A 24,786-nucleotide genomic window follows, 5' to 3' on the forward strand; every position below is an offset into this window, starting at 1 on the left:
TAATGGCTACACTGTAGAACATCCTGCTCCTTGGATTTAGTCCATGTTACACATCTTTTTGAGGGACCTTGTATTTTTGAGACACGGAAGTGTCCAGTCTTCTGGCTTCTACATGGAATGTGTGTATATGTATGTACACACACACCCCTTTAGCGGAAATCTGTTTCTTCAGCTATCAGCTATATATCTGGCATATATTTAGATATATCTTGGTTACTTTCCCTATTCAGAATTGCATTACTCTAGATATGTACTGACTTCATGTTCCAATTTATTTATCTTGTAAAGTTTCTAGTAAGATGACAGAGCAAAAGTTGAGAATGTAACGATCAACAGAATGTCTTTGGTAAGACTTTCTGGGGCTGTTCTGAGAGCTCTGGGACCATTAGACAGCTATTTACAGCCTGTATTTTATGTAACACTACAAAAGAAGAAACAGTATTCTCAAAAAAGTAATCCTAAGGATTAAAGCTTGAATTTCTTACACCATGAAGAATTTCCCTAAGCAGCCTGGAACTGAAGTAAAACTTCTGAAACCTCAATTGATATAAAACTCAAAGATATGTTTCATTTTAGGAAAGTCAGTGCTGAGATTTTTACCTTTAAATTATGGTTACCCATGTTGGTATTTATACAGCTCTGTGGATGACTGAAAAAGAATCAACAACACATGGAGAGAAATAAAGTTTTACTAATAAGATTTGGAATTCATCCCCAGCCCTTAATCTGGAGGTTACAAGCTAACACACTGTCTCCAAAGAAAATAATTAACATCATGTATGGCAAAAAGTGGCAACAGGCCTAGTCCCAGACTTGGAGCTAAAAAGACATTATGCAAGTATTTGCAGAACTTAGGCACAGGTTTAGAAATTTAAAAAAAAAAAAAAAAAAAAAGAAAAAAGAGGAGGCATTTCAGGGAACCAAACAAAATTTGGATACACAGTTCAAATACCCTTCATGAAATATAAGCAGCATATATAAAAAACATTTTCTGAAGTATCCAGTGTTCCTGGACTGTATATGTTCTTCTGTATTAACAATACTGCTCCATTTTTATGTCCAAAGGATGTAAGGACTTGAAATCCATAGGAAAACTAAGATGCAAGATCATTGCTATGTGAAAACAGAAGCAAAACTCATACTGACTTCTCTAAGTACAGCATTCAATTTATTATTCCAGCTGTAGACCCATTTCTACCAGTATGTCCTGAGACATCAGTCTAATGTTGACTAGGAGGGAAGAATATTACACACCTCATCAATACCAACTGTCAGTCTTCCTGCTTGTGGATTCACTGTCAAGGTTTCCAATTATGTGATTACCAGTAGCTCAGAAGTGCCTGGTTTACATGACTCAGCATGATCACAACCCAGAGTGAGACAGCGTACTGGGTCTGGTTGGGATGGAGTTTTAATTTTCTGGGGCAAATCACAAATGCCCCAGAAACTATATTTAGCAACCAGTTCTATGGAAAAGCCATGTATGCAGACTTGTTCTTAAAAATAACACAGCACACAATTTAAGAGTAGTTATCTTTTCTTGTATAAATAAAATTTCACAAAAAACTTTTGACAGTACATTTTTTAAACAATAGTTTTACTATTCGCAACATGTATCTTAAACACCTGATAACTAATTACACTATTTGCCACATGACTACGACTATGTCAGGCAGACAAAACAGCTGACACATTTATAGGACAAATACTTATGTCACAATGTGAAAACAGTTCTTACCATTTTCTCCAACGGAGACCACTTTTGCTGTTATATTGACTAATATGATATTGTGTTGTTTGGCCTGATCAGCCGACTCGGTCTAAATGCTTCAGCCCCTTTCAGCAATAAAGAAGAAAAGTATGTAGCCATCACTAGCAGCCTTATAGCATCTGTTGCCGGCATTACAGAAAGACCCTAGAAAAGGCAGAGGAAAAAAAAAGTAATTTTTTTTCCCTTCCAGTTAGTAAAGCTTCAGTTTCCTTTGGTAGTAAAATATATATAAATATATATATACACACACACATATACACAAAATACTTCTCAATTATTATTCATCTTGATAGCCTATTAAATTTTACTACAAATAGGGCAGTTCAAATAAGTAGGGTATATCATAGAAACATTTATGAAACATATTTTATCATAATTTATGCCGTGATGATGTTAAAAAGCCCTTGTGAGGTTAAGAATCCCACTATATTAGGAAAACATCAGTACAATTGCCCTAACGGAAGGCCCTAATGATCCTGCCTTGAAAAGCCCCTGTTCATAACAAAAGATTTAAATATGGATGGGTAGGTGGAGAAAATATACAGCACACTAATACTGAAAAAAATTAACTGCACTTCTAATTCCTCAGAATATCCAAGACATTCATTTGCTTTAGTCACTAGAGCCAGTATAGAACACTACCACTACAAGGCACTTCGTTACACATGCTTATTAAAGAGCTGTTCAAATTAAAAGAACCTGAGAACCTAAGTACATTCATACACTTGGTAAGCATAATGATCCAAGACACACAATTATGTCTTCAGGTACGTTTTAAGCCTGTTGATGAGAGGTGGAAGGTTCTGATTTCAAAATTCTAGATCTGACCTTCAAAATGGTGATTGTTTATATTATCATATTACAGACAATAATAGATTTTGAAATTTTTGGTTCAATTACAGGATTGAAAGGTTGGTTACAGCTGAAATGATCTCTTTAGCACATCAGAGAATTATGCAATAATTCAAAGAATGACAGAAGGAATAACCAGAGGGTTGAGGGAGAAGCAGGAAGAAACAACGATAGCTTTTTTGTCTCAGTTGCACTCTTTCCAAAGACTAAGTCTCGAGTTATGCAAACAAAATACATCTCAGTAAATATATTTCAAATCTTCTCCTATGTAAGACAATACAGCTCCTGCTCAAGGAGTAATACTATGCTTGCCATGCACAGGTTTTCAAATGAAGATTTAAAAATGATATGCTGAGCGCATGTGGCACATTTTCATTCCACAAAACACTGGCATGGCACCAGGTGGCCTCACTGCATTTATAAGAAGCTCCCACAGCACTACCTAAACAAGCCTTCTTAACACAACCATGTCTCCAGCTGTGAGCTCCCTGTCTCTTCTCTTCTCAATGAATGACATTTCAAATAACGACGACCACAGAACACAGGCAACCCCAACACCTTACTAGCTGGAGCCGCCAGCCCTGGCCCTGCAAAGTGGCCAGAGAGTCCAGCACCAGGCACTAGGGCTTGCCTCCAGATGCCCATCAGCGATCCCCTCCTTCCTCCCCAGGCTCTTGGCTGGCTATCTCACCCTGGCATGTGCTCCTCAAGCTCCCTCTTTGCCCTTGGGTCTACGATTCATTTTCCGGACCGTATTTTACGCTCCCAGAGCACCTCAAGGGAGCGGCCTCACGACCATCCATCCACAAGCTCTTTCCAGTGACGGTTCCCTCTCACCCCGCCCGAAATCCCGCAATTACTCAGTTAACTAAATTAGCCGGGAAACAGCCGCAGCATTTGCAGGCCGGGGACTGGCAGAAAGCCCCTGCCCGCCCCCCCCGCTCCCCGGGAAAAGGGCCCCGACGCCCCGGCCAGCCGCCCTTCGCCTCGCCGCTCGCCTCGCTGCGGCGGCCGGAGACACCCGGCGGGCCGCCCCCTCCGCCCCCCGCCCCTGCAGAGCCGGGCCCTGCCCGCTGCCGGCCGGGGACGCCCAGCCCCGCTGCGACCTCCCGGGCCCCGACGCCGTCACCTGCCCCCCCCGGGACGAAGCCTTCCGAGCCGGGGAGCGGCCGCGCCCGGCTCCCCCGGCAGCTCCCGGGCCGGGCTCCGCTCCCGGGCCGGGCGTCTTCCGCCGGGGGTCGGCCCGAGAGCCCGGCGGGGTCGGGGCGGCGGCCTCGCTCCCCGCTGGGGCGGGTTCCGCCAGCGCTGCGGGGCGAGCGGGGCCGGTAGGGCCTTTGCGGCGGGGCCGAGGCGCTAACGCTGGACGTTACTGCGAGCCTCACGCTCTGGGCCGTGTCACCTCGTCTCCGGTAGTTAATCTGACGCACGTTCGCGTCTGTCTGAAGGCAGAAACGCCGTGCTAGTCAACTTACACAGGATGGCAAACCCGAACGTTTGTTTGCTTGCAGGTGACCGGCCTGCGTGCCGCTGGGTTCAAGAGAAAGCTTGAACATAGGCACGCTAAAGCACAAAAATCACACTGACAAACCCAAGCCTTTTTTCTCTTAAATTTGTGCCTTTAAAGCTAGTCTTGAGCAGGAAACAAGCGAATAGGTAAAGAATCAAAAGTCAGCCATAGAAAAATGATACTGAACGAACTGGGAAATGTGAGACTGAAGAAGCAACTCATTGCTTAAAAGAGATGATAAAGCAAAACCTCTCTATATTACTGAAGCAAAATAAGCAAACAAACAGCCTGCAAAGTCATGAGTTCATAAAATCAACTGTATATGCATTAGAAATAATGTCACCTGAAGGCAACTGATGCGAGTGGGACAGTGAGGGTACCGCTACACAGGTTCAAATTAAAGTAAGTGTGAAATACATCCACAGGATGGTGCAAACAACAAGATAAATGACAAGCACTGCCCTGAAAGACAGGGGTGAAAAGGGGCTGACATGGCAGACTACCAAGAAGATAACGCAGCACACCATTTTCCTCCAAGATACCTGTGTGACAAGGAATGGGAGCTTTCTTGCCAGTCAGCTCCAAACAAACCCTGCAGAAGAAGGACTTTGCCTCCAGCCAGGACTGGAAGGTAGTGCTGTCGGGGCATGGGGAAGCACAGCAGAACCAGGAGTGCTGAGGGGAAACTGAAGTACTTTGTTAATTCCCGAGGGAAGGTGAGCTGAGTACAAAGAAGTTGAAGCCAGTCCTGGTTTGGCTGCTGCTCAGATGTGCTGAAGGATGCTGGGCCAAGTCCCAGCAGTGCTGACTGTGTCTCTACTTCTGACAGCAATGTAAAAGCTAGCTGAGATATGCTGTCTCATAGGGCATCATCTCATCACTCCCATGAGTAGACTATCCACAACTTTTGAGTCCTGTCCCAACTATAAGGAGCATGAGTTTCTAAGGGTAATCGTCAGAGTTGTAACAAGTCATTTACGAAAAATCTTTTCCCCTTGGGGAGTGGCAACCTTGCTCCACAAGTTATAGAGCATTTGAGTAGCAACATAATCAAATTTCAGGGGCTAATGAGTTAACAGTTTTGGCAGCAGATATTTTTATTGCAACTGGCTGTCCTTGCACAAACCACTTTAAGGAGAATATACTGGTGGAAAGCCATAAAGGTTATTTACATAGATGGAGTTTCATCATCTACCACTCCAAAACAGGCTGGGTTGGTTATGCTGATCTAATGTTTTCTTTATCATGGTTTGTGTGAGGCTAGGAACACATGTTAGATTGTGTTTTAGTTTGCTCTTATAGTATGTTGATGGTAGTCCTTTGAGATACCAGTTTAAATTATGCAGCATGTACAGTATTATAAAAACAGTTTCAGAAATGTAATATTCAAACAAAACCAAAATATTGCTTGTACCATGAGCTTTGTTACGCCCCAACTTAGCAATAACAATTTTCTGCAGGAAATAGCCCCCAACCTTCTTAAGAATATACCTTGCAAAATATTCTGAGAAGATCTTCAGTTTTCCCTTCCAACAAGTGGAAGAGAACAACTTTCAGGTTTGCTCCCAGGAGCTAATTTTTCCCTCTCTTTGAGAGCCATTCTCAGTCCCGTCCTGGTATGAAAAAGGTGGTTTGGCATTAGGTTAGTTCAGTAGTTTGAATTCACGGTTCTGTTCAGGATAGAAACTAAGGTACTTTTAAAAAAGTTAGCCTAAGTCTCAAAGAATGTCTACAAGAGCTTTTCAATTTTGTTTGGCAAACAATTTCAAATTCAAAGTTGCATCATTTTCTGCCATTAAAACAGACCAACTCTTGCAACATGGCCTGCATCTGAACTGAAATCAAGTATACATCTTTTACTGATATGACATAGCCTCTGCTTAAAGAAAGATCGGATTTAATCTTAAAGACAACCTCATCAAAACAGCTGATACATGATCTGCGTAGAATTATTCTTTTACAGAATTGCTTGCACTAGCTGGCATTCTTTTCTTCAAATGAAAGACAAACATTTGGGTTTGGTAGTTACTGACTACTTTCAAGTTACTTTTATTTCCATTAAAAATAGGCAGACGTTCCCTATTAAAGTTCAAAGAATTCCTGTCTGAGTCTAAAGAGAAACTTATGGTGATTTTTGTTACCAGACCCTGTACATTTTCCTACCCTGGCATTCTAGAAAAGGATGACCTGTTTGGCGTTATGACACTGTTTTGAAAATACAGCCAAAGAATTTCTCTCCTTGCAGCTTAAGAAATTAAGCCCCTGTCATGCAAACCTGGTACCAAACAATAATTTCCACCTGGGGCAGGTTTTAAACAAAGATACCTTACAAAGTGTTTTCCACAGCTGCCACTGTCAGTATTGTAACCCAGGGTGAGGAACAAGCACAGCCTGAACTTAAAACCGGAGTTTCCCAATTCTGCTGATGCCTGCTTGGATATAGGGCATCTGCAGCTTGAGGTCACCTGGCCTCTTCCCTTTCACTACCTGCAAACAGCGATTATCCTGTTCATACACAGATCGCAAAGCCTCAGCTTGCCTCTCAGCCTGCAGAACGCCTGTGGAAATAGCATCACTGTAATCATCCGGAGTATCGACAAGCTTGAACTTACATATATCTTCCTGCCAGACCGGCAAAGCCCGGGCACTGCAGACGGCGAGGCGGGCAGGCGAGGGCAGGCCGCGGGGCGGGCAGGCGAGGGCAGGGCGCCTTCCCGTGGCAGTCGAGGTCCTGCTGCCGCCGAGGGGACAGGCCCTGACGGCTCTGGGTGCGTGCGATTCAGAAGTCTCAGTAAAGACCCCCTCGTAGCCCACCCCCATCGCACTGCCCCGCCGCCGCCCGAGAGCAAACCTCCCCCCGCCCCGCCAGCCAGGCAGCTCGGCCCGGCCCCGCCCCCTTCCACCGCCCCGTCAAGACTACACTTCCCGTCGAGCCTTTCGCCGCAGCAACGGCCGCCCTCCCAGAAGGCCGCGCGGCGCCGCCGCCGCGCACTCCCATTGGTCGGATTCGAAAAGAAGCCGCGGCCGTGCCGGTTGCGCCGTACCGGTGAGCGGCGGCGGTTCTCCGGCCGGTGAGCGGAGCGGAGAGGAGAGCGGGGCTGCCTTCACCCGGCGGGGGTCGGTGGCTGGGCCAGGCCCGCCCCGCCCGGCGTGGCGTAGGCTCTCGGGTAAGCCCGTGCGGGTTGCGGGGCTGTCGCTTGAGCAGGGAAGGAGGCGGCGGCGGCTGCGGGCTGAGGGGTCGCGGAGATGGGAAGCAGCGTGGGCGGCCTTCGTGGCGGGCGGTGCTTCGTGGGGTCTCTTCCCCGCGCTTCTCCCTGCCGCGAGCGTGGTTACCAGCCTTACGGTGCGCGAAAACTTTTCGTCGCCGCCGTGGGGCGCGCAAGCCGCGGGTAGCGCCCGGCCCAGGGCCGCGGTGCTGCCGGAGCCACGCGGCAGCGTCCCGAGAGCGGGAAAACGGTGCGACGCCTGGAAGGGAGAGGTTGATGTTTGCAGGGGGAAACTTTCCTCTTAATCTTTCTTAAGTGTAAGGGCTGATGCTTCACGGTTGATGTCAGCTGCCAGGCTTGTCGCGCGGCTTGAGCCGTTTCTACCCTTCCTTGCGCGGGCTGTGACCACTGTTGGCTGTGTGTGCCGCTCTCGTTCCCCTTCGCTTGGGGTGTCTGCGGCTCTACGCTCTTGTCACGGTAAGCAGTTACAATAACGTATCCCAGTATACAAGTACCTTTTAGTGGCTACAGCCAGGAAACGTACCTGTTTACACCAGAATAGCTAAGGCAATTACAGTGCTGTGTGACACCACGTGGAGACAGAGGGATAGTCCCCATCTTGGGTTTTGCATGCTGTCAGTGGCTGAACCTTTCTGGTCTGCGTGCTGGGCTCGTACAAACAACTTTAATTCCAGCTTTGCACACATAGCTCGATGTTTGTCTTTCTCCCCTTATGTAAAAAGGCACAGAACGGGAGCATAATCTTGACAAATCACACTTTAAAATCAGCTTAGATTTAAAGCAGCTAAAATGCCAGTTATCTAAAAATTATGTTTCCTGTCAAGGCCTGATAAGGGTTTTGCAGTGTGACTTTGTGTAGCTGATGAATAAGACTTCTAGATTGTGACAGCACAGGTGTGTTTCTTTCCTGTAGTGGCTTATTCACAGATCAGTGTTTGTTCAGGCTGTGGTAATATTTCATGCCAAGTTTTTCCTGGTTTTCATGCAGTTACCTGACAAAAACTGTAGATTAGAAAAAACAAAGTAAACATTGCTGCTTACTTTATGTACAGCATTTGCAGCTTGGTGACGTTTGTCTAGATTCATGAAGTCCTGTATCTGCCTTTTACAGGCTAGATAGGAAGACTGAGCTGTTAAGTGCTTTGGCACTGTCGTGTCAGACATGGTTTTTAGCAAGGTTGTGGTATACATGTAAGGCTTTTCCCTGGTAAACAGTTGCTGTTCGTTGAAAGAGGAACAGCTGTTCTTGTTTCATCATGATGTGAACCCCTCTGCAGACCCTCTCCCCAGCTATCAGAAACTTGCTATGTCAATTATGAATAGGGTGAAGAAAGCTTTCTCATTAAAGAAATTGCAGCTATCAATCTCAAATTGACTTGTCTTCTAAGGCACTTCAGAAGCTCTACTTTATGTGATCAGAGAGGAAAAAAAATAGTTTTATTTTATGTTGCAGGATGGAACCGACTTTGGATAATGATAAATTTTTCAGACCATCCTATATTGCTAGTGTTGAGCCGCCTCAAAGAACAGGACCAGTAAATGTGGATGATATTAAAGCAGATCTCTCTGCTGAATTTTCTTCGGTTTCTTCAAGCTCGGACACAAGCCAGGTAAGAAAGTAATATTTGTATTGTTTGGGTATTTTTTTTTTTAATAAGCTTAGTCTTTTCATCCATAAGAATAATCAGAATTTTACAGATAAGATGAGAAGCATCTTTAGGATGTTTTTAATTTGGAGGAGATGCATAGAATTAGATTAATTTGTGTGGCACTGCATTGATACCTTACTGGGTGCATCAGTCTTCTGTGAATGAGGCTAATTGCCTGTTCAGAGCAGCTTAAACACTGAATATTTTTATGGGTTTCATTCTTGATCTCTAGTTGGCCTGAATGTAGTGCCTGTATGTGTTGCAAGACTATTAACTCTAAGTTATCACAGCAAACTTCTGCAGGGGCCTAAGCACTTGTAAAAGCTGATGTAATGAATTACTTTTGCTTCTCACGTCATCAAATAAATCTGTTCAAAATAGCCTGATGAAAAGAAAACTGCCTTAACATGCTAGTTATCAAACACAGAATCTAGTCAAATTTCTAACTTAATTTGTTGGGGTTTTTTTGTTTTGTTTTTTTAATTTAGAGGAACAGTTTGGAGTCTAAGGGACACATACAAGTTTGCCTGCGTATTAGGCCATTGTCATCGCTGGAAAGAGAAAATGAATTGCAGGTGTGACATTTATTTACTTAAAAAATACCTTAAACGTATGTGTATTTTTTTTCCTGTAAGCTGAGCTCTCTATACTCTCTTCATGCCTGTGTTGATTGTGCTTCCTTTGATAGGACTGTATTTTACTTGAAGACTCAACAAGCATCATACTGAAGCCCCCCAAAAACTCTTTGAGTCGGCTAAGTGAAAAAACTGCTGGACAGATGATACAGAAGTTCACTTTTTCACGAGTAAATGAATTGTCTTTAAAAGTCTTTAATTTATTTCTGGAAAAAGTTGTTTAACGTATGTTATTTAATACCAAGCAAACTAGATTTTTAAACTGTCGATAGCCTTTATAAACATAGGGAATTTAAAAGATTCTTTAAAAGTCTCTAATGATTGCTTAAACAAAATGAAGATGTTTCTTGGTAATGCTCAGGTGTTTGGACCTGAAACAACTCAAGAAGAATTCTTTGAAGGTACCATGAAGCAACCAGTGCAAGACTTCTTAGATGGATATAATCGTCTTATTTTTACATATGGCGTTACAAATGCTGGGAAAACCTACACATTCCAAGGTATAAGTAGAAATGTGTTCTCCTTGAATGAACTTCCCTTTTTTTAAGTGAGGATTACTTCTAGCAGAAATATTATAACTTTTTCCTTTATTTAAACTGTAGGCCCTATACATTTGCTTCTCTTGAATATTTATAAATAGCCTTTGAAAGTCTCCTTCCATAACAAATACCACTAAACTACCAACAGACAGAGTCACTGCAAGAGTTTACATGAACACATAGTCATACTGCTTTGTAGGGCTGTAAAGTTCAACCAAGTGTGTGTGACTTGTCTTTTTTCCTGCAAGTATCTAGAGGGACCCCCCCCTCAGGGAGGAGGGGGAGGTAGGAAAATATATCTTTTATATATCAGGATGTGAAAGTGTGTAAGTCACTCTACACCAGACTAGCATTTTGTTACTTTTTTTAATTATTATAAGTCATAGGCATCTTATATGGACTGTCTTAAAATAAGAAATAATATTTGAGTCTGTTTCAATTATTATAGGCAGAGAATAAATGTTTTGAAACATGTTTGATTACTTCCAAGTATTTTTGTCTTGTCTCAAGTTTCTGAGCTTAATAATATCCTGGGAGACCTTGTCTCCTGATGCACTATTCTGTACTGTTAAAGCTCAATATACTTTCTGGTCAGAAGATGTCATTCTTTAATTATTTTTAAAGCATTTTAACAAATGAGGTGATTTGATTCACATGGAAGGAATTTCTCCTGTAATGAAATGGCAGTTCTAGGTGCTATACTGCTGATTTTATACACAGAAGTAGTAGAAAGACAATGAGTTTTGTGCCATGTGAAATTGATCTTTATTGAAGTGATGTTGTCTTCTAAGTGATCTTCTGTTAAGTGGATTATAGCTAAAGACTACTGCCAGTACTTCCAGTTATCATTAATCTGGGGCAATAATGGGATGCTCTTCCCTGTCATAATAATTAATAGGTAAATAACAAAACCTAAGTTTCCTAAAGCATACAGCCCCTCATGCTTGACTAGTTTGGGGTGTATTGTGTGAGAATTTTTGATTCATATCTTCTCAGACTCTGGAGACTTTTTCATGGTATTATATTTTTAGCACTTAACTATCGACTTGTGATAAGAATTGGCAGGGCAGAATGTTGCTGCTGGGTGCCATGATTTTCTCTTCTGTTATTCCCAGTGTTGTCAATATAGCCTTTCCACTTTGGCATTACATGGGAGCCCGTATTCAGTCAATGATGAAGGACTGAAGTGAAGGATGAAGCAGGTTTTTTTGGACTGTTCATTGTTCACCAGCAACTGTGAACTTTGTTCATGTTAAGTTGAATTACAAGTGGCATTACAATAAACAAAAAATAATTAGGGAAAAGAGGAGATGAGGATGAAGAAATGTAATGCAACAGTACTTTAACTTAATATGTTATTTGGTTACTAGCTTGGTGTTTGAGTGCCAACCAGATTTTGCACAAGTTCTGACTTGGGCTTTTATCAGTTATAGCACTAGCTGTGTTGCCTATCTGTCTCAAGAGTAGGAGAAATCAGTCTGGAAGAAGATGCTGTCAGTCTGATACAGGACAGTAGTTTCTCTTCCTCTCTCCCCTTCTTTTCTCTGATTTAGAAATTAAAGTCAAGTGAACCCTTTTCAAACTTGCATCTGGATTCAGAAAGATCAAGTGTGCACTGAGGTTTTTATTTGACTATTTTGCCTTTCAGGTGCAAAAGTAGTATGCTCTGAGAAAAGGGTATGGGACAGGGGAAGGAGTAAGCCTTCACAAGTCTTCTAGAACTTTTTATGTAGGGTATGTGAAATTAGTACAGGACTGCAGCTGAGAGATCAGTTATCAGTGCTACTTTAGGATTACTTCCTTGACAGAGAGTGTGAAGGCAGCCTATGAAATGCGATTGAAAACCCACAAATCTCTATTAAATGTCTGTTGGCTGTGGTTTGTTTGTTTGTTTTTTTTCTTAAGGCTAAGCTTATGCAGAATACTCCAGCAGTTTTTCTTTTATCTTAGGCCCCTTACTGTCCAAGGGGTAGAGCATGAGATGTTGCTGAAAGCCAAATGCCTTTCAAAACACTCTTAAGATATTTCTGTTACCTTGAAAATACAGAAAACCTACTGCCTTGTGCTGTAAGTGGCCTCCACATTCCTCATGTATGCCTTGAGATTAGAATTGCTTATCTTTCTGTCTTCATTTATCTGTATACCTTGTTTACAGTAATAATTAGGATCTTTCTTTTGTATGTTGCTTTCAGGGACAGAAGATGATGTTGGTGTTCTGCCAAGGACTATGGATATGTTGTTTAAAAGTATTCAAGGAAAGCTATACACAGCAATGGATCTCAAACCCCATCGGTGTAGAGATTATATAAAGCTGACTAAAGACCAAGTGAGAGAAGAAACCGCTATTAAAAATTCAATACTCCGCCTAACAAAAGAGGTAGAGGAGCACTTCTTTCTATACTGATGAGTATACACATCTTTAGATAGTCTCTTCCAATTGAAAAATGAACAGGGTAATATTGAGCTATTTGTATTTAAGCATGGATGTGTCCATTTGCTGTCAGCCAGCTATTCAGGTTAGCAGTAAAGTGAGCAATAGGGTTGATGAACCCTGTTCTGCTGTGGATTTCTGTCTTGTGGCTGAATACTTGATAGGATGTAAACTCTAAGATTTTTTTCTATAGTGTGGACACCTGATAACTTATCCTCTGGGGTTACTCGTGCTTAAGAAGGACTGAATGAAAGTACTCTCTCCATCTGTGGGGATGCTAGTAGGTCTGTTCCTTTAAATGATTTACTGTCTTTGAGGGTACTGGAAAGAAACTAATGATTTCGAGGTTGTTCCTCTCTTCCAGTTTGGCAAATATCCTCAAAGGAAGCAAAATTTTTTTTTGAAACAGCAGAGCTATAAAGCCAGTAGACTTCTAAAGACTTGAATTAAAATGGGCTTCTGCTGGACTTTATTCTTAAACAGATTGCTATTGGGCAGTCCAGAAACACACTTCAGTTTTAGGAGTTGCCTGGAATTCTAAAGCTGTTTAGTCCAGTTACAGTTATAGGGAATTTGTATTTTGTATAAGCATACCTTTTTCTTGGTGTTTCTAATTTTGGAGTGAATGGAATAATATAAAAAAAACCTGAGCATATTCTAGAAATTGGAGCTAGAGAGGGATTATTGTGCTCTTTTTTTTATTTTTAATGAAAAGAATTAAGCATTTCCCCAGTGGTATGCTAGATTATAATGAGGTGTTCTGGCTGTTGTGGGACAGAATATATCTGTTACCTTGATTTTTATCTATTTAGTTAACTGGACTTCTCTAGTGTGGAAGGCAGGTGGCAGCAAAATTCTTCAAGACTTCACTTCAAAAGCACAGGCATATGTTAAATCTAGCTCTAGCAGTCTTTAAGGACTTCAGAAAAATCTGTCATGTATGTGTGTTCGAATAAACATATGTCCCCTCCAGTTTCTAAAACTGGTTGTGAGAACAATACTTTAGCTTATAAATTTGGTGGCAAAGTTTGCACCTACTTCAACAGAGACAGGTTTGGGTGGGTGTTTTATATGTGTAAAGCTTAAACCTTAAAGTTTTGATTACATAAATATTAAACTATTTCAGGGATCTCTTCATGAAATCCCAGCATTGTATGAAGTATACTCTTGCCAAAACACTAAAAAAACCCTGACCCAAACCACACTCATTTTCTAATCCATGTTTCTTTTAAGCATACTGTTTTTTGTAGATGAGTTGTACTTCTTTGTAGTTCTGTGCCTAAAAAACAAACAACAGCCAACCAAAACTAAGACTGGGAATGGAGTGTATGTGTATGAACCTCATAAGCTATAGCTGTAGGGACTTGTTTTACCCTTTTATGAAAATTTTCCTTTTCTTATTAAAACCTAGACTTTGTTTCAACTGTGAAAGGTTTCTACAGCCTGTATCATGAAGCAGGAAGTTGGTCACTTAATTTCTTAAGTGAATGAGTATTCTACATACACATCTGTTTCTAAGGGTTGACCTAGTAAGCCTTAAGATAAGGAATCCTGAATTAGCAGAATACCAATAATAAGAAATTTCAGTACTCTCTAGATTCACCAGATTGAGACTAATGTGTAAACTGCAACTGGACTCCTGCAAATCATCCTGTTAAATCACCCTGTTTCTGTTTGGGCTCCCACCCCTCTATTTTTCTGTGGCTAGTTTTCTTCTGGTTCAGCAAGCTGAAATGCTATATACTGTGATAGGGCCTGATATAAGGGAAGTGTCAGGAATGAGTATTAATGCAAGAATCAACCCTTTCAATAGAAGTGTGCAGGTGCATTGAACTAGGCATGATGTGTAGCCAGGATCTTTGTATTGGCATATTGCAATTACATTGTATCCCTATCTAGTAGGACAATAGAGCTGTTACAAAAGTAACTGATGGTGTACTGTCAATGATATATCTTAATATCTCTGTTCTCTTTTGTAGGTAGACCATCAATATAGCAGTAATAACAAAGAACCAGGTGATTCTAAGGGTATGTTTTATATTAAAGAATTGTAATTAAAGCTGACAAAGAAGCTTTCTTAAAGTCAGTAACTGAATTCTGGCCTATGGTAATAACAAAATGACTACTTGGCATTTTTATATGCATGTGAATTAGATAGTGAGCAAGTTATCTGGGCAGAAAACAAGGATAAAATGGCTAGAAGAATACCTGAACAGGCATTAAATGAGATGAAACTATAGCAAAGAAAAGTAGTACTACTTATGCTATGGGCCCTAGTGGTATCGTGACAGGCTTTTACAGTACCTGTATGTAATTAGATAAACCTAATTCTAGCATTTAAAAACTACCTAAATACTAGGTTTGCTTTAAAAAGTCTGAATGAAGTATACTTGACAGTTTAATTCTGTCTTCAGAAGATATTGAAGAGACTCAAATAATTCTAGCCAAGCTGGATGTGTTTGGTAGAATTTGCAAGTGGAAAAGGAAGTGGTAGAGTAGGTGTCTTTTGCAGATATGTAGGGTAAACATGTGACTTCCAGATACTTAAGAAAGGGTGGGAAACTTCAATGGATTTTTGCCTGCAGTAGGTATTTTTTAGAAGGCTTCTGTAATATCAATTTTCACTTATTAATTTTTTAAATGAAATTCACTTTACTAGGCCTATATTGACTTGTAATATTTTGTACTTGGCAGATTTGGAAGAACTCTTAAAAGACTTGGAACAATCTAGCACAACTGTGAAAAATTACATCAAGTTTTCTGTTTGGGTTTCATTTTTTGAGATTTACAATGAATGTTTTTATGATCTACTGATTCCTATGTCAAATGAAAAGAAGAGAAAAACACTACGCCTTGCTCAAGATGTCAAGGGATGTTCTTATGTAAAAGGTGATTAGAATACATTGCAAATTGCTAAACACGGAACTTGAAAAGTTAGCCTTCCTGTAATAATATCTCTTTCTAGATTAGAAAACTCCTAACTGCATACACTGTGGCACTAGAAATGTCTACCTTGAGTATGAAAGGCAACAATCTACATAAATAGTAGTATCTGTACCTTTAATAGCGTTTTCTCTTTATTCTTGACTGTAACTCTTAAAAGCCTGTGTGCACTTCACTGCCCTGAAATTTCTTTGAAATGGAAGAAATATTGAAAACAATTGGCAAATTTGTAGGTGGCTTGGTCTTTTTTTTTTTCCACTCTCTTAAAAAAGCCTCTAAAAATTCTTAACTATAGTTATAACTGGCTCAACAGTTCTCTTTTTTGCTTTGTTTTTTTTTTTATTTCCTGTAGAGAAACAGTCTGACTACAAATTACATTTTACAGTACTCCAGTTTAATCAAACCTGTGATGTAATTTGTTTTGGGTTGGGGGTGGTGTGGAGTTAACGGAACTCAAAATAGCAGTAGAGTTTGTTTCTGGCCATGGAAAAAATAGGGTTTGAAACATGTTTGATTTGTTACAGGTTCTTTGGACAATCAAGACACCAATTCTAGATTAAAGGCTTTTTTGTAGGTGTTTTGCCCGCTACTTTTATCTTTCATATGCCAAACTATAGATTCAAAAAGCAGAATTGGACAATAAACCCAACTTCTTCATTCTTCAAAGACTAGAAAATGTGTGAAGTGGGAAATAGTTTGCTTTGAGCTATGCTTCAGCATAATCTTTTTTTATAAAGCTTGGAAGTATAATTGTGTGGAAGTGTTCCTGATGTAATTGAGGAAAACCAGTTAATGATTTTTCTTGTTTTTCTTGGTCACAGGTGGTATTTTTCGTAGTACAATTTTGGTGACATCTAATTTAAGAGGTCATAATGTTCATATTATAAGTTCTGTTAGTAGGGTTGTTAGTATTTACTCTAGCACATATCAAGATGACATACAGTCATGATTTTGCAGACAAAATTCTTCACTGATGTCAAAGATATCTTTCAGTTGATAGCCCTGAAAGGTGTCCATTCCCTGCCCCCCCGCTCCAAATCATGGGCTAGAACAGAGAGGCTGTCCAGGTAGAATTCTGCCTTGATGAATATGAACATGGGGCTTTCATATTCATATTAGACCCTACCTTTTGGCTTTTCAGTGCTCAGGCTAAGGTTGCTCACTTAATATGGATGGAACCTATTTTAGTGTGCTAATAGGATGAAATGATGTGATATACTGGTCCTTCCTTTCCCATGGAAGGAGGAATCTTGATATTATTTGTCATGTAATTTCTGTCTAACGCAGGCTTAGTGAAATGTTTGTATGTCTCAAGTAAATGTACTATTCTTGCTGTGTGTACACTATCCCCTAATCCCTTTCTTTTTGATAATGATATTTACAAGATTATTATGTTTGTTCTTCCTAAAGATCTGCAGTGGGTTCAGATTTCTGATTCTAAAGAAGCTTTTAGACTTCTAAAACTGGGGTTGAAACACCAAAGTATTGCAAGCACGAAACTAAATACTTGCTCCAGCAGAAGGTGAGAAACATTTTGAATAGCATTCGGCATAGGATGGTGTGTGGGAGGATGGAGAAACTAAAATATGGCTTGTGGCTTTTAGGAGAGGAAGAGTCTTTAACAAGGTCTAGATATCTAGGTTTCAGTTTTGGTGTCCTTTAGCAGTATGTGACCCAATGCTTTAAGCCAAAAGGATTCAATCCTTCAGTAAGATGAACACATACAAAAGCTAACAGTGTTTTATCAAATACTCTCCTTCAAGTAAAAGCACTTAGCTTTATTCCATCTAAATGTCTGAGGAAAAAGCAAAATAAGTGCTACATAAAGGTATATTTAAAAGTTTGTATTTGATAGAGTATATGCGTAGATATGTTGACAGATTTAACAGTGTTTTGAACAGATGTTGTGGAGGCTAAAAATATTTTGAAGGTATTGGTCTACTTTGCCACTTCACTGATTTAAACTTCTCCCTTTAGTCACAGCATATTCACAGTTAAGATACTAAAAATTGAAGATTCAGGAGTACCACGAGTGACCCGAGTCAATGAGTAAGTGCAGAGCAGACTTCCACCTCTTCTGTTATGATGAAGTTGTCAATTACTTTCCATGTCAGTGTACCTGGTACTGTACTGCACATCCAGTGCTCCCTGGCAGAGCCTCATGTATGTGTGGTGGTTTTCCCACTTCCTACACTCATAAGAGTACTTGGCCCTCTACCTCAAGCCATCAGGTTGCAGTGCTGTTCTAGATCTTGTCCCCTCTGTTCAGCACAAGGTTCTGCTACCCTGCTATACTCCTGAATGCATGTAAGTCCTCAGAAGGAAAAGGACAGGGGGGGGAAAAATAGGAAGTGTGTTGGGAAAAGATTTGGCAGGAAGTAGGGTGAAATTTGATTGGGGAAGCAACATTGAAAAGGATGGAAGAGTTCATGTAGATGAAGATCAAGAAATTCTTCCTCTAAGAGAATTGATCATATTTAAAAGTGAATAACTTGTGCATGTTCTAAGGCAAATAAAGTGACTTTGTCTTATCTGCTTTCAGGTTGTCAATGTGTGATCTTGCTGGTTCAGAAAGATGTACCAAGACCCGCAATGAAGGTGACAGATTGAAAGAGAGTGGAAATATAAACACCTCTCTCCTGATTCTAGGCAAGTGTATTAACGCACTCAAGAACTGTCAACAGTCAAAGTAAGTCCTATGAATTGCAGACTGGTTGTGGTTTTTAGGTATTGCCTACAATGTTTATAAGATATACAATGCTAACACTAAGGTTTTGGTAGAAAAGATGTATAGACTTGCAAAGTCTATACTGTAAAGTCTTGTTGATATACCAAAGTTATCTTAAACTTGCCTTGTTTTACTTTTTAATTAAATCATTCAAATTCTACCATCCTTTAAACATGCAATCATAGATTTTAGCAATTTAACTTTCTTCTGAGCTTGGCTTATCAAACAAACTTTGGAATAAGTTTAAAACTCCCTTTTCACTAGTGTCATAGTAAGAGTCAAATTTTCAGCATTTTATTATTCCGTTGTGAACTAACTCCATTTTCTACATACTTCTAGTGTAACATTTTTCAGCAGCAGGATATTGCTGTGCTCTCATAAGTGTGCACTCTGACAAAATTTGTCTTCTTTTTTTTGTAAATCTTGACATAACTTTAATACTCTCCTCCTGATCTAGCTAACCACATGCAGACAAAAGAAAGCCTTCCCACTATTTATGCCCTAGCTGGATGTAACTGTCCAGGAGCTGCTTTTTCCTCAGGTTGTCATTTGAAGATCTATTTCTGTCCCAGAAGATAAACAAACTCTCAATCTGCTGATTTATATGCCCAGATGTGCTTTGCCAAAATCACTTACCCCACAACACTGTTCCTGACAGCCTATTCAAAGTCTATCACACCCTAAGGTGAAAAAGTTTTGCTAGTGCGTGTTCCTGATTAACCCTACATTTTGTGCATTTATGGTCTTTCTTATCATTCCTATCTGGAGAGAACAGGAAGATGTGTTAAAACTAGCAGCTGCTTAGAGAGCTGTTAATGTATTCAGAATGTCGTCTTCTGATCCTAATAACTTGGAATTTTAACAATATAGAAGAAATGTTCTGAAGCATGATCTCTTAAAGTGTTAATAGATGCCCCTTGCAAGTTGAATAGGAAGCAGTAGCTCTCTTAAAATTCTTGTTTATCAGTCCTGCAGCGAAGCTACTTATGAGCTGTATGTGTATTCTGGCAGGAGTGTCACTATCTTGCTGAGTTCTGTAGCACTGTTCATGTAACTGAATAGCTGTCGTGTCCAAAATGCAAGCAACCTATTCAGCAGCAAGTGTGTGTTTAGTCACGTTTTAGGAATTCTCATAAAATTTCCTATAAGCATCAAAACTACATCACCAGCTGTTAAATTCAAGGGCACAACTTCTGATTTAGGAAATGCCAAACTGCTGGGGGATTACAGAAGTTGTTCTGAAAAGTATCTCCATCTGTTTGGTGTATACTCACTTGCTTGCCTGGGCGCTTGCTATTGTCCATTCTCAGAGGCAGGAATACTGAGTGAGAAAGATCTCTGGTAATGTTGGATACTGCATGCCTAGAATGAGACATCCTTTTCATGAGTGTGGAAAGGAGAATAGAAAGGTGGGGTATAGTTTGATGTAGCATGAGGCTATGTGACCTACCGTAGGCTAAATGATGCTAAATGATGAACACACTTTTTAAGTGCTCCCATTGATTGTATTGGTATAGCCTATCTGAGATAATGGCTAAAGCAGCAGTCACAACAGCTATGCAGTCTCTTCACAAACAGCTGTATCTAGTCCAAAACAATTTTAATTGATTTAAAGACTGCTGCTTTTAAAAATATTTTTAAGTCTTCAGGCTGGATAGCTCTTACCCTGACTGGAAATTATTAAACTTCTTGTCATCTGTTCTTTTGTCTTTAAAGGTTGCAGCAGCACATACCCTTTCGGGAAAGTAAGTTAACTCATTTTCTTCAAGGATTCTTCAGTGGAAAGGGGAAGGTATACATGATAGTAAACATAAGCCAATGTGCCTCAGTATATGATGAAACACTTAATGTGCTAAAGTTCTCGGCCATTGCACAAAAAGTAAGTGTGTTGTAGTTTATTCTGTTGATCAGTACTTACGATTTGCATTTAAAGAGCAGGTTCTCTCACTTCTAAGAATATGAATTTAGTTACTGGATTTTTCTGTCTCGTATTGCAATCATATTTTCTAATTACTTCTAGTCAGGCTTTTTTTTCTTTGTAAAGCTTTTAAAAAGGCTTTGTGGGGTCACTTTTTTTTCTTTGGAGTGTGGGTATGGGAGCATCTCCTACTGAAAATCCATAGTTCCTATAAAATGTCCAGCCTAACAAGACGCTACATTTGGTAGAAATTCCTGAGATCTAGGTAAATTTGTCTTCTGCATGCATAACATGCTGTCACCTAGGAGCAATTCTGGCTGCCCCATGTATTACTGCTATCTTAATTTGGAATATTGCTCACCTGAAATACCGATAAAATAGGTTGAGCACCAAAGAGTTTAAAAGGTCATCTTTATGTCCATAGAGGCTTCAGTGGGAAGGTGGAGGTTAAGCAGAATGAGTAGAAGTAGTGCAGTGATATAAGCCTGGCAAAGTTGGAAGACTAAAGTATCAGGGATCAGTGCTGCAGCCTTAATGGAAGCTGTGGAAAACTTCTGTTGACAGTTAGATATGTTCCAAGGACAATAGACCCAGGCCTTTGGAATGTTGGCTCATCTAAGCAGGTTAAGTACGTTACAGGGAGCAGACTGTAAGGTTGATACAGTTGTTGAAGAAATAGAATTTATAGGATGATATTTGTCTAATGCAACTGGAAACTCAAAGTATAGGAAACACAGAAATCTGAGGTGGCAACCCTCTTGTAGGTTGTCTGGCTAGTGAAACTTGGTGTTCCTGGGATCAAAAGAAGGGTTAGACTATAAAGTGACTCCTTTGTACTCTAGCTGGAAACTGGTCTAAGTAGTGACTCTGAACAGAGGGTAGGTTGGGAGAGTACTGTGCTCAGGACACCTATAGGAAAGTGCAACAGGTATCTCTTGGAAGCGCCAGTAGAAGTTCTAAAAAACACTGAGTTTTTTTTCTTTCTTTTCTGGGTAGGTTTTAGTTATGGACACATCTATTCTTCCCCAAGATCAGTCATTTGGCCAGAAATCAGCAAGAGAATCATCAGTAGTTAGTGACACTAAAATGCCAATCCCAAGGAAAAGAGCTACTATCTTATGGGACAGGAGCTTAGAAGATGTGATTGAAGATGATGATGATGAGATGGAGGAACAACATAATAAGTCAAGAGAAGAAGCAGTGCAGAAACACGAAGAAAATAAAGTTCTTATTGGAAAAGAAGACTATAAGGTGTGTGCCAGGGCTACTTTAAGAATTAGTGTAGCATGGAGTCTTGAAGCAAGGTATTTTTCTCCTGGTTTCCCCCATATCTCACCTGTTGGATTTTTTTTTCTGATCACCCTTATTCTACCTAAATCCAGTGTTAAGAACTAAAAGTGGGATTACTCATGACTTAGTGCCTATTGTGGGAAAATTATGAAATGTGTCTAAATACAGACTAACCAGAAAAAATTGCAGATTTGGCTTTCTCTCCTTTTGGTAATCTACGGTCAATGCACAGCAAGTATTACTGTGTTTCTAGCAATACAGAAGACTATTCCTTTGTATTCTATGCACAAGAAAACTCTGGAAGCCATTCTTTAAGAAACAGCAATTTTAGTCACTTTTAGGGAAGATGAGGAGAGAACAGAGGACTAGAGACTGTTTTGTGGAGGTTTCATTAATATTGCCCCAAAAATGAGCATCTGGAAAACAAGAGCCAAATCCTGTGGAGCTTAAGCCTGTTTTTTAAGACAGCTTCAAGAATTCTTGTAAGAAACTTAATATTCTTTGAAAATGCCTGCTCTGTGCAAACTTATAAATTGCTGGTCTAGTACCAAACAGATATTTCAATCTACTCATGAATCCTCTTGTTTATGAATAAGCTAATAAAAGAACTGGAATAACTTTTGCCAGCCGGAAGAGCAAACTGTTGTTGTAGTGTTTGGGGAATGGGAAAAATCTCACTTCTGGGAAACTATTTCTTTATGAAAAACTTAATACTAATGGTAATTCTAGACACTGCTGAGTCTCATAGAAGAGTTGAAGAACAAACTTATTACTGAAAAGAAGAATAAATTGCTGCTGGAACTGAAAATTCGTGAAGAAGTGATACAAGAATTTACCCAATATTTTGCTGAGCGGGAAATAGATTTCAAGTAAGTTAGCATTAAGTGGCTTTAAAATTACTGGTTAAAAAAAATGAAAGTAAATTCACTTATTTCTTAAATCTGTTTCTTGGCTATAAGAGACCACACTCTTCTGCTAGGCTTACTGCTTCTGTTAAAAGATCAGTTTCTGTTTGGACTAAGAGTTCAGGAAAAATACTGTGTAGGAAGGGCTTTGATTTTTGTGAGATGGGTAGGGGTGTGTGTGTGGAATCTGTAAGCAGTGTTTTTGTTCCTGTAGAGCTCTCCCTAAGAGCAGAGCTTTGTTGATAGGATGTCTATAGAAAGAGTGACACTTGCAAATTCTTCATTTACTGCAGTCTTAGTGATACTCCAAACAGGTATTCTGCCTCAAGAAGCTTAGAAAAAATGCTTGTAGTTAAATGCTATCCATAATATGTATATATATTTGTCTCCACCTCATTCTTCAGGGGTGTGTGTCTGGGAAATACGGTTCTATTTTGGTGTAGCAACACAGTTTTGTGTATTGTTCTATTGTGCCAAAATAAAGAAAAAAAGTCTTTGTTAATAGGCAGCTTAACTAATAATTTCTTAGCAGCTCGTATGGCTAGCTTTTAGCTGACTTATTTTTCCTACTGTAGAGAGTGCCTTTCTCACGAACGACAACGGCTTGAAGAAAATTCTGAAAGACGGTTGGAAATCTTCAAGGAACTTGTAAATGGTTATACTAAATACACAGATGAAGAAAATAAATTAAAGGATCAGGCTTGCAGTGAACCAGCTGGAACTCTGGTATATTTATTTGCCCCCAATAATATCCCTTTTACTAACTGCCTTATGTTATGGTGATGGTATGTCTCAAGGATTAGAAGGATAGTTTCAAGGACTTGCATGCTGTGTAACTGTATCCTCAGCAAGATAGATTTGTCACATTTAATAGGAGTAGTTGCTGAGCCTCGGGTATGCATTTAGGAATCTTTGGGGTTTTCTGCATTTCTGCAACACAAAGTGAAATTTACTGTACACAAATTGGGGGAAAAGCTGCAATTATGGTATAAACTCTATTGCATTAAGTGCCTATTTAAAATATTTGAAGCTGACTTCTTAGGCCCTATATATTGACTGTACTGGAGTGGTCCCAGAGGCTTTTTCCCTCTTAAGGCTATTGTAGCTACAACTGAAGCAATGAGAAGTGTATGTACACTTAAGCCATAACTAGACTCTTAACTTGAGGCTGGCTCTTGTGACTTTGGAACCTCTGTTGTTAAAAGACAAAGAGGAAAGGTATAAAGTCAATGTTTTGAGTACAACTTAATTTGATAAGTTGCTGCAAACCTATTTCACCTCACAAATTTTTACTGATGTGTGAAAATTTCAGATGTATTCCTTCTAAAACTGTTCACTTGCTGTGTTCATGCAATGTTCTCGTTGAGTTTAAAAAAAAGTAGCTTTTATATTAAATTTGGAGGGGATGCTTTTGCAGTGCTATAAAAGGGAATGTGATGGTGGGTCATTAAATGCTATAAAAATCAAGTGGCTATTACTTGATACTGGAGACTTGTCTGTGAAAGTAGGCAGAAACTGGCAATCAAATTGTATATGAACCCACAAGATGGCTTTGAAGTCAGAATTAACTGTACTTACATGTTTGAATTCATAATGGTCTTCCAAGTTTTCTGTACAAGTAATGGCTATTGTGTAATTTTTTGCTATTTCTAAATGCATATAAATTATCTTTCAGGATGAAGACTGTAGTATAGGACCAGGCACCTACACTGATCTTGAGGGCATTATTGATTCTCTGCAGAATGATGTCATTGATATAAAAAAGCAGGCAGAAGCAGCACACAGGTACATTGTATCTCTAGAGGACCCACAGGAAGCTATAGGCTGGCTTGAAAAACAGCTGGGAAAAGTTACCACTGAACTAACTAAGACCAAAGAAGAGCTGATGAAAAGAACCAATGAACTAATCAGAACCGAAGAAGAGCTGACACAGAAAACCAAAGGTGAGCTGGGTGTAAGTGTGATGTGAAAGGCAGAAAAAAGAAATGACTGACTACTGTAGAATAGAAATAATAATCCAGTTGAGCAGGATTTTGGAATCAAATCATATGTATAGAGGTGGTAACCAATTGTTTTGTGTATGTTCAGATTGAACAATTCCATAGGCCTTGGTTATTTCATTTTTAAGACAAAACTTAAAATTGTTAATTGTAGGCTTCTGAATTGTGGGGTAAAATGTCAACATTATTGATTTTATGGTTATATTGTAATCCCTCTACATTTTGCTGATGCAGTGTTTTCAGGTGTCCTGTAGAATGTTCAGAGGAAAAAGTAGCAATACCTCATAACACTATTTTAGCAGAAGTCTCCTGGCGTGATTTATATGGGTTGCAAGGCCCAATTCTCCTATTAAAAAAAAAAAACAAACCACCAAACAAACCCTAAACAACT

At 39.9% G+C, this 24,786-nt stretch overlaps 2 protein-coding genes across 9 annotated transcripts in view; one reads left to right on the top strand and one right to left on the bottom strand.

Moving 5' to 3' along the window:
- Positions 1-6,986, bottom strand: part of PANK1 (pantothenate kinase 1) — a 48,820-nt gene extending 41,834 nt beyond the window's left edge. For 5 of the 7 annotated variants that reach the window (XM_069796592.1, XM_069796588.1, XM_069796587.1 and 2 more), the window contains exons 1-3: positions 6,743-6,986; positions 5,622-5,743; positions 1,739-1,915 (exon numbers count right to left, since the gene is read on the bottom strand). The gene's annotated coding sequence lies outside the window, so the exon portion shown is untranslated. Of the gene's footprint in view, positions 1-600; positions 650-1,738; positions 1,916-5,621; positions 5,744-6,742 lie in introns of all 7 variants that reach the window. The other 2 variants (XM_069796589.1, XM_069796590.1) reach the window with 2 other exon arrangements.
- Positions 6,987-7,132: 146 nt separating this feature from the next.
- KIF20B (kinesin family member 20B) overlaps positions 7,133-24,786 on the top strand; it is a 42,788-nt gene continuing 25,134 nt past the window's right edge. For both annotated transcript variants that reach the window (XM_069796581.1, XM_069796582.1), the window contains exons 1-16: positions 7,133-7,297; positions 8,811-8,967; positions 9,495-9,581; positions 9,695-9,811; positions 10,003-10,141; positions 12,373-12,557; positions 14,591-14,639; positions 15,306-15,500; positions 16,965-17,076; positions 17,532-17,603; positions 18,097-18,243; positions 19,999-20,161; positions 21,197-21,451; positions 22,220-22,359; positions 22,971-23,121; positions 24,071-24,338. In XM_069796581.1, the coding sequence (XP_069652682.1) occupies positions 8,812-8,967; positions 9,495-9,581; positions 9,695-9,811; positions 10,003-10,141; positions 12,373-12,557; positions 14,591-14,639; positions 15,306-15,500; positions 16,965-17,076; positions 17,532-17,603; positions 18,097-18,243; positions 19,999-20,161; positions 21,197-21,451; positions 22,220-22,359; positions 22,971-23,121; positions 24,071-24,338 (2,236 nt within the window). In that variant the 5' untranslated portion in view covers positions 7,133-7,297; position 8,811. The remainder of the gene's footprint in view (positions 7,298-8,810; positions 8,968-9,494; positions 9,582-9,694; positions 9,812-10,002; positions 10,142-12,372; positions 12,558-14,590; positions 14,640-15,305; positions 15,501-16,964; positions 17,077-17,531; positions 17,604-18,096; positions 18,244-19,998; positions 20,162-21,196; positions 21,452-22,219; positions 22,360-22,970; positions 23,122-24,070; positions 24,339-24,786) is intronic.

Source organism: Haliaeetus albicilla, chromosome 11 (assembly GCF_947461875.1).
Source record: "Haliaeetus albicilla chromosome 11, bHalAlb1.1, whole genome shotgun sequence".
Lineage (NCBI taxonomy): Eukaryota > Metazoa > Chordata > Aves > Accipitriformes > Accipitridae > Haliaeetus > Haliaeetus albicilla.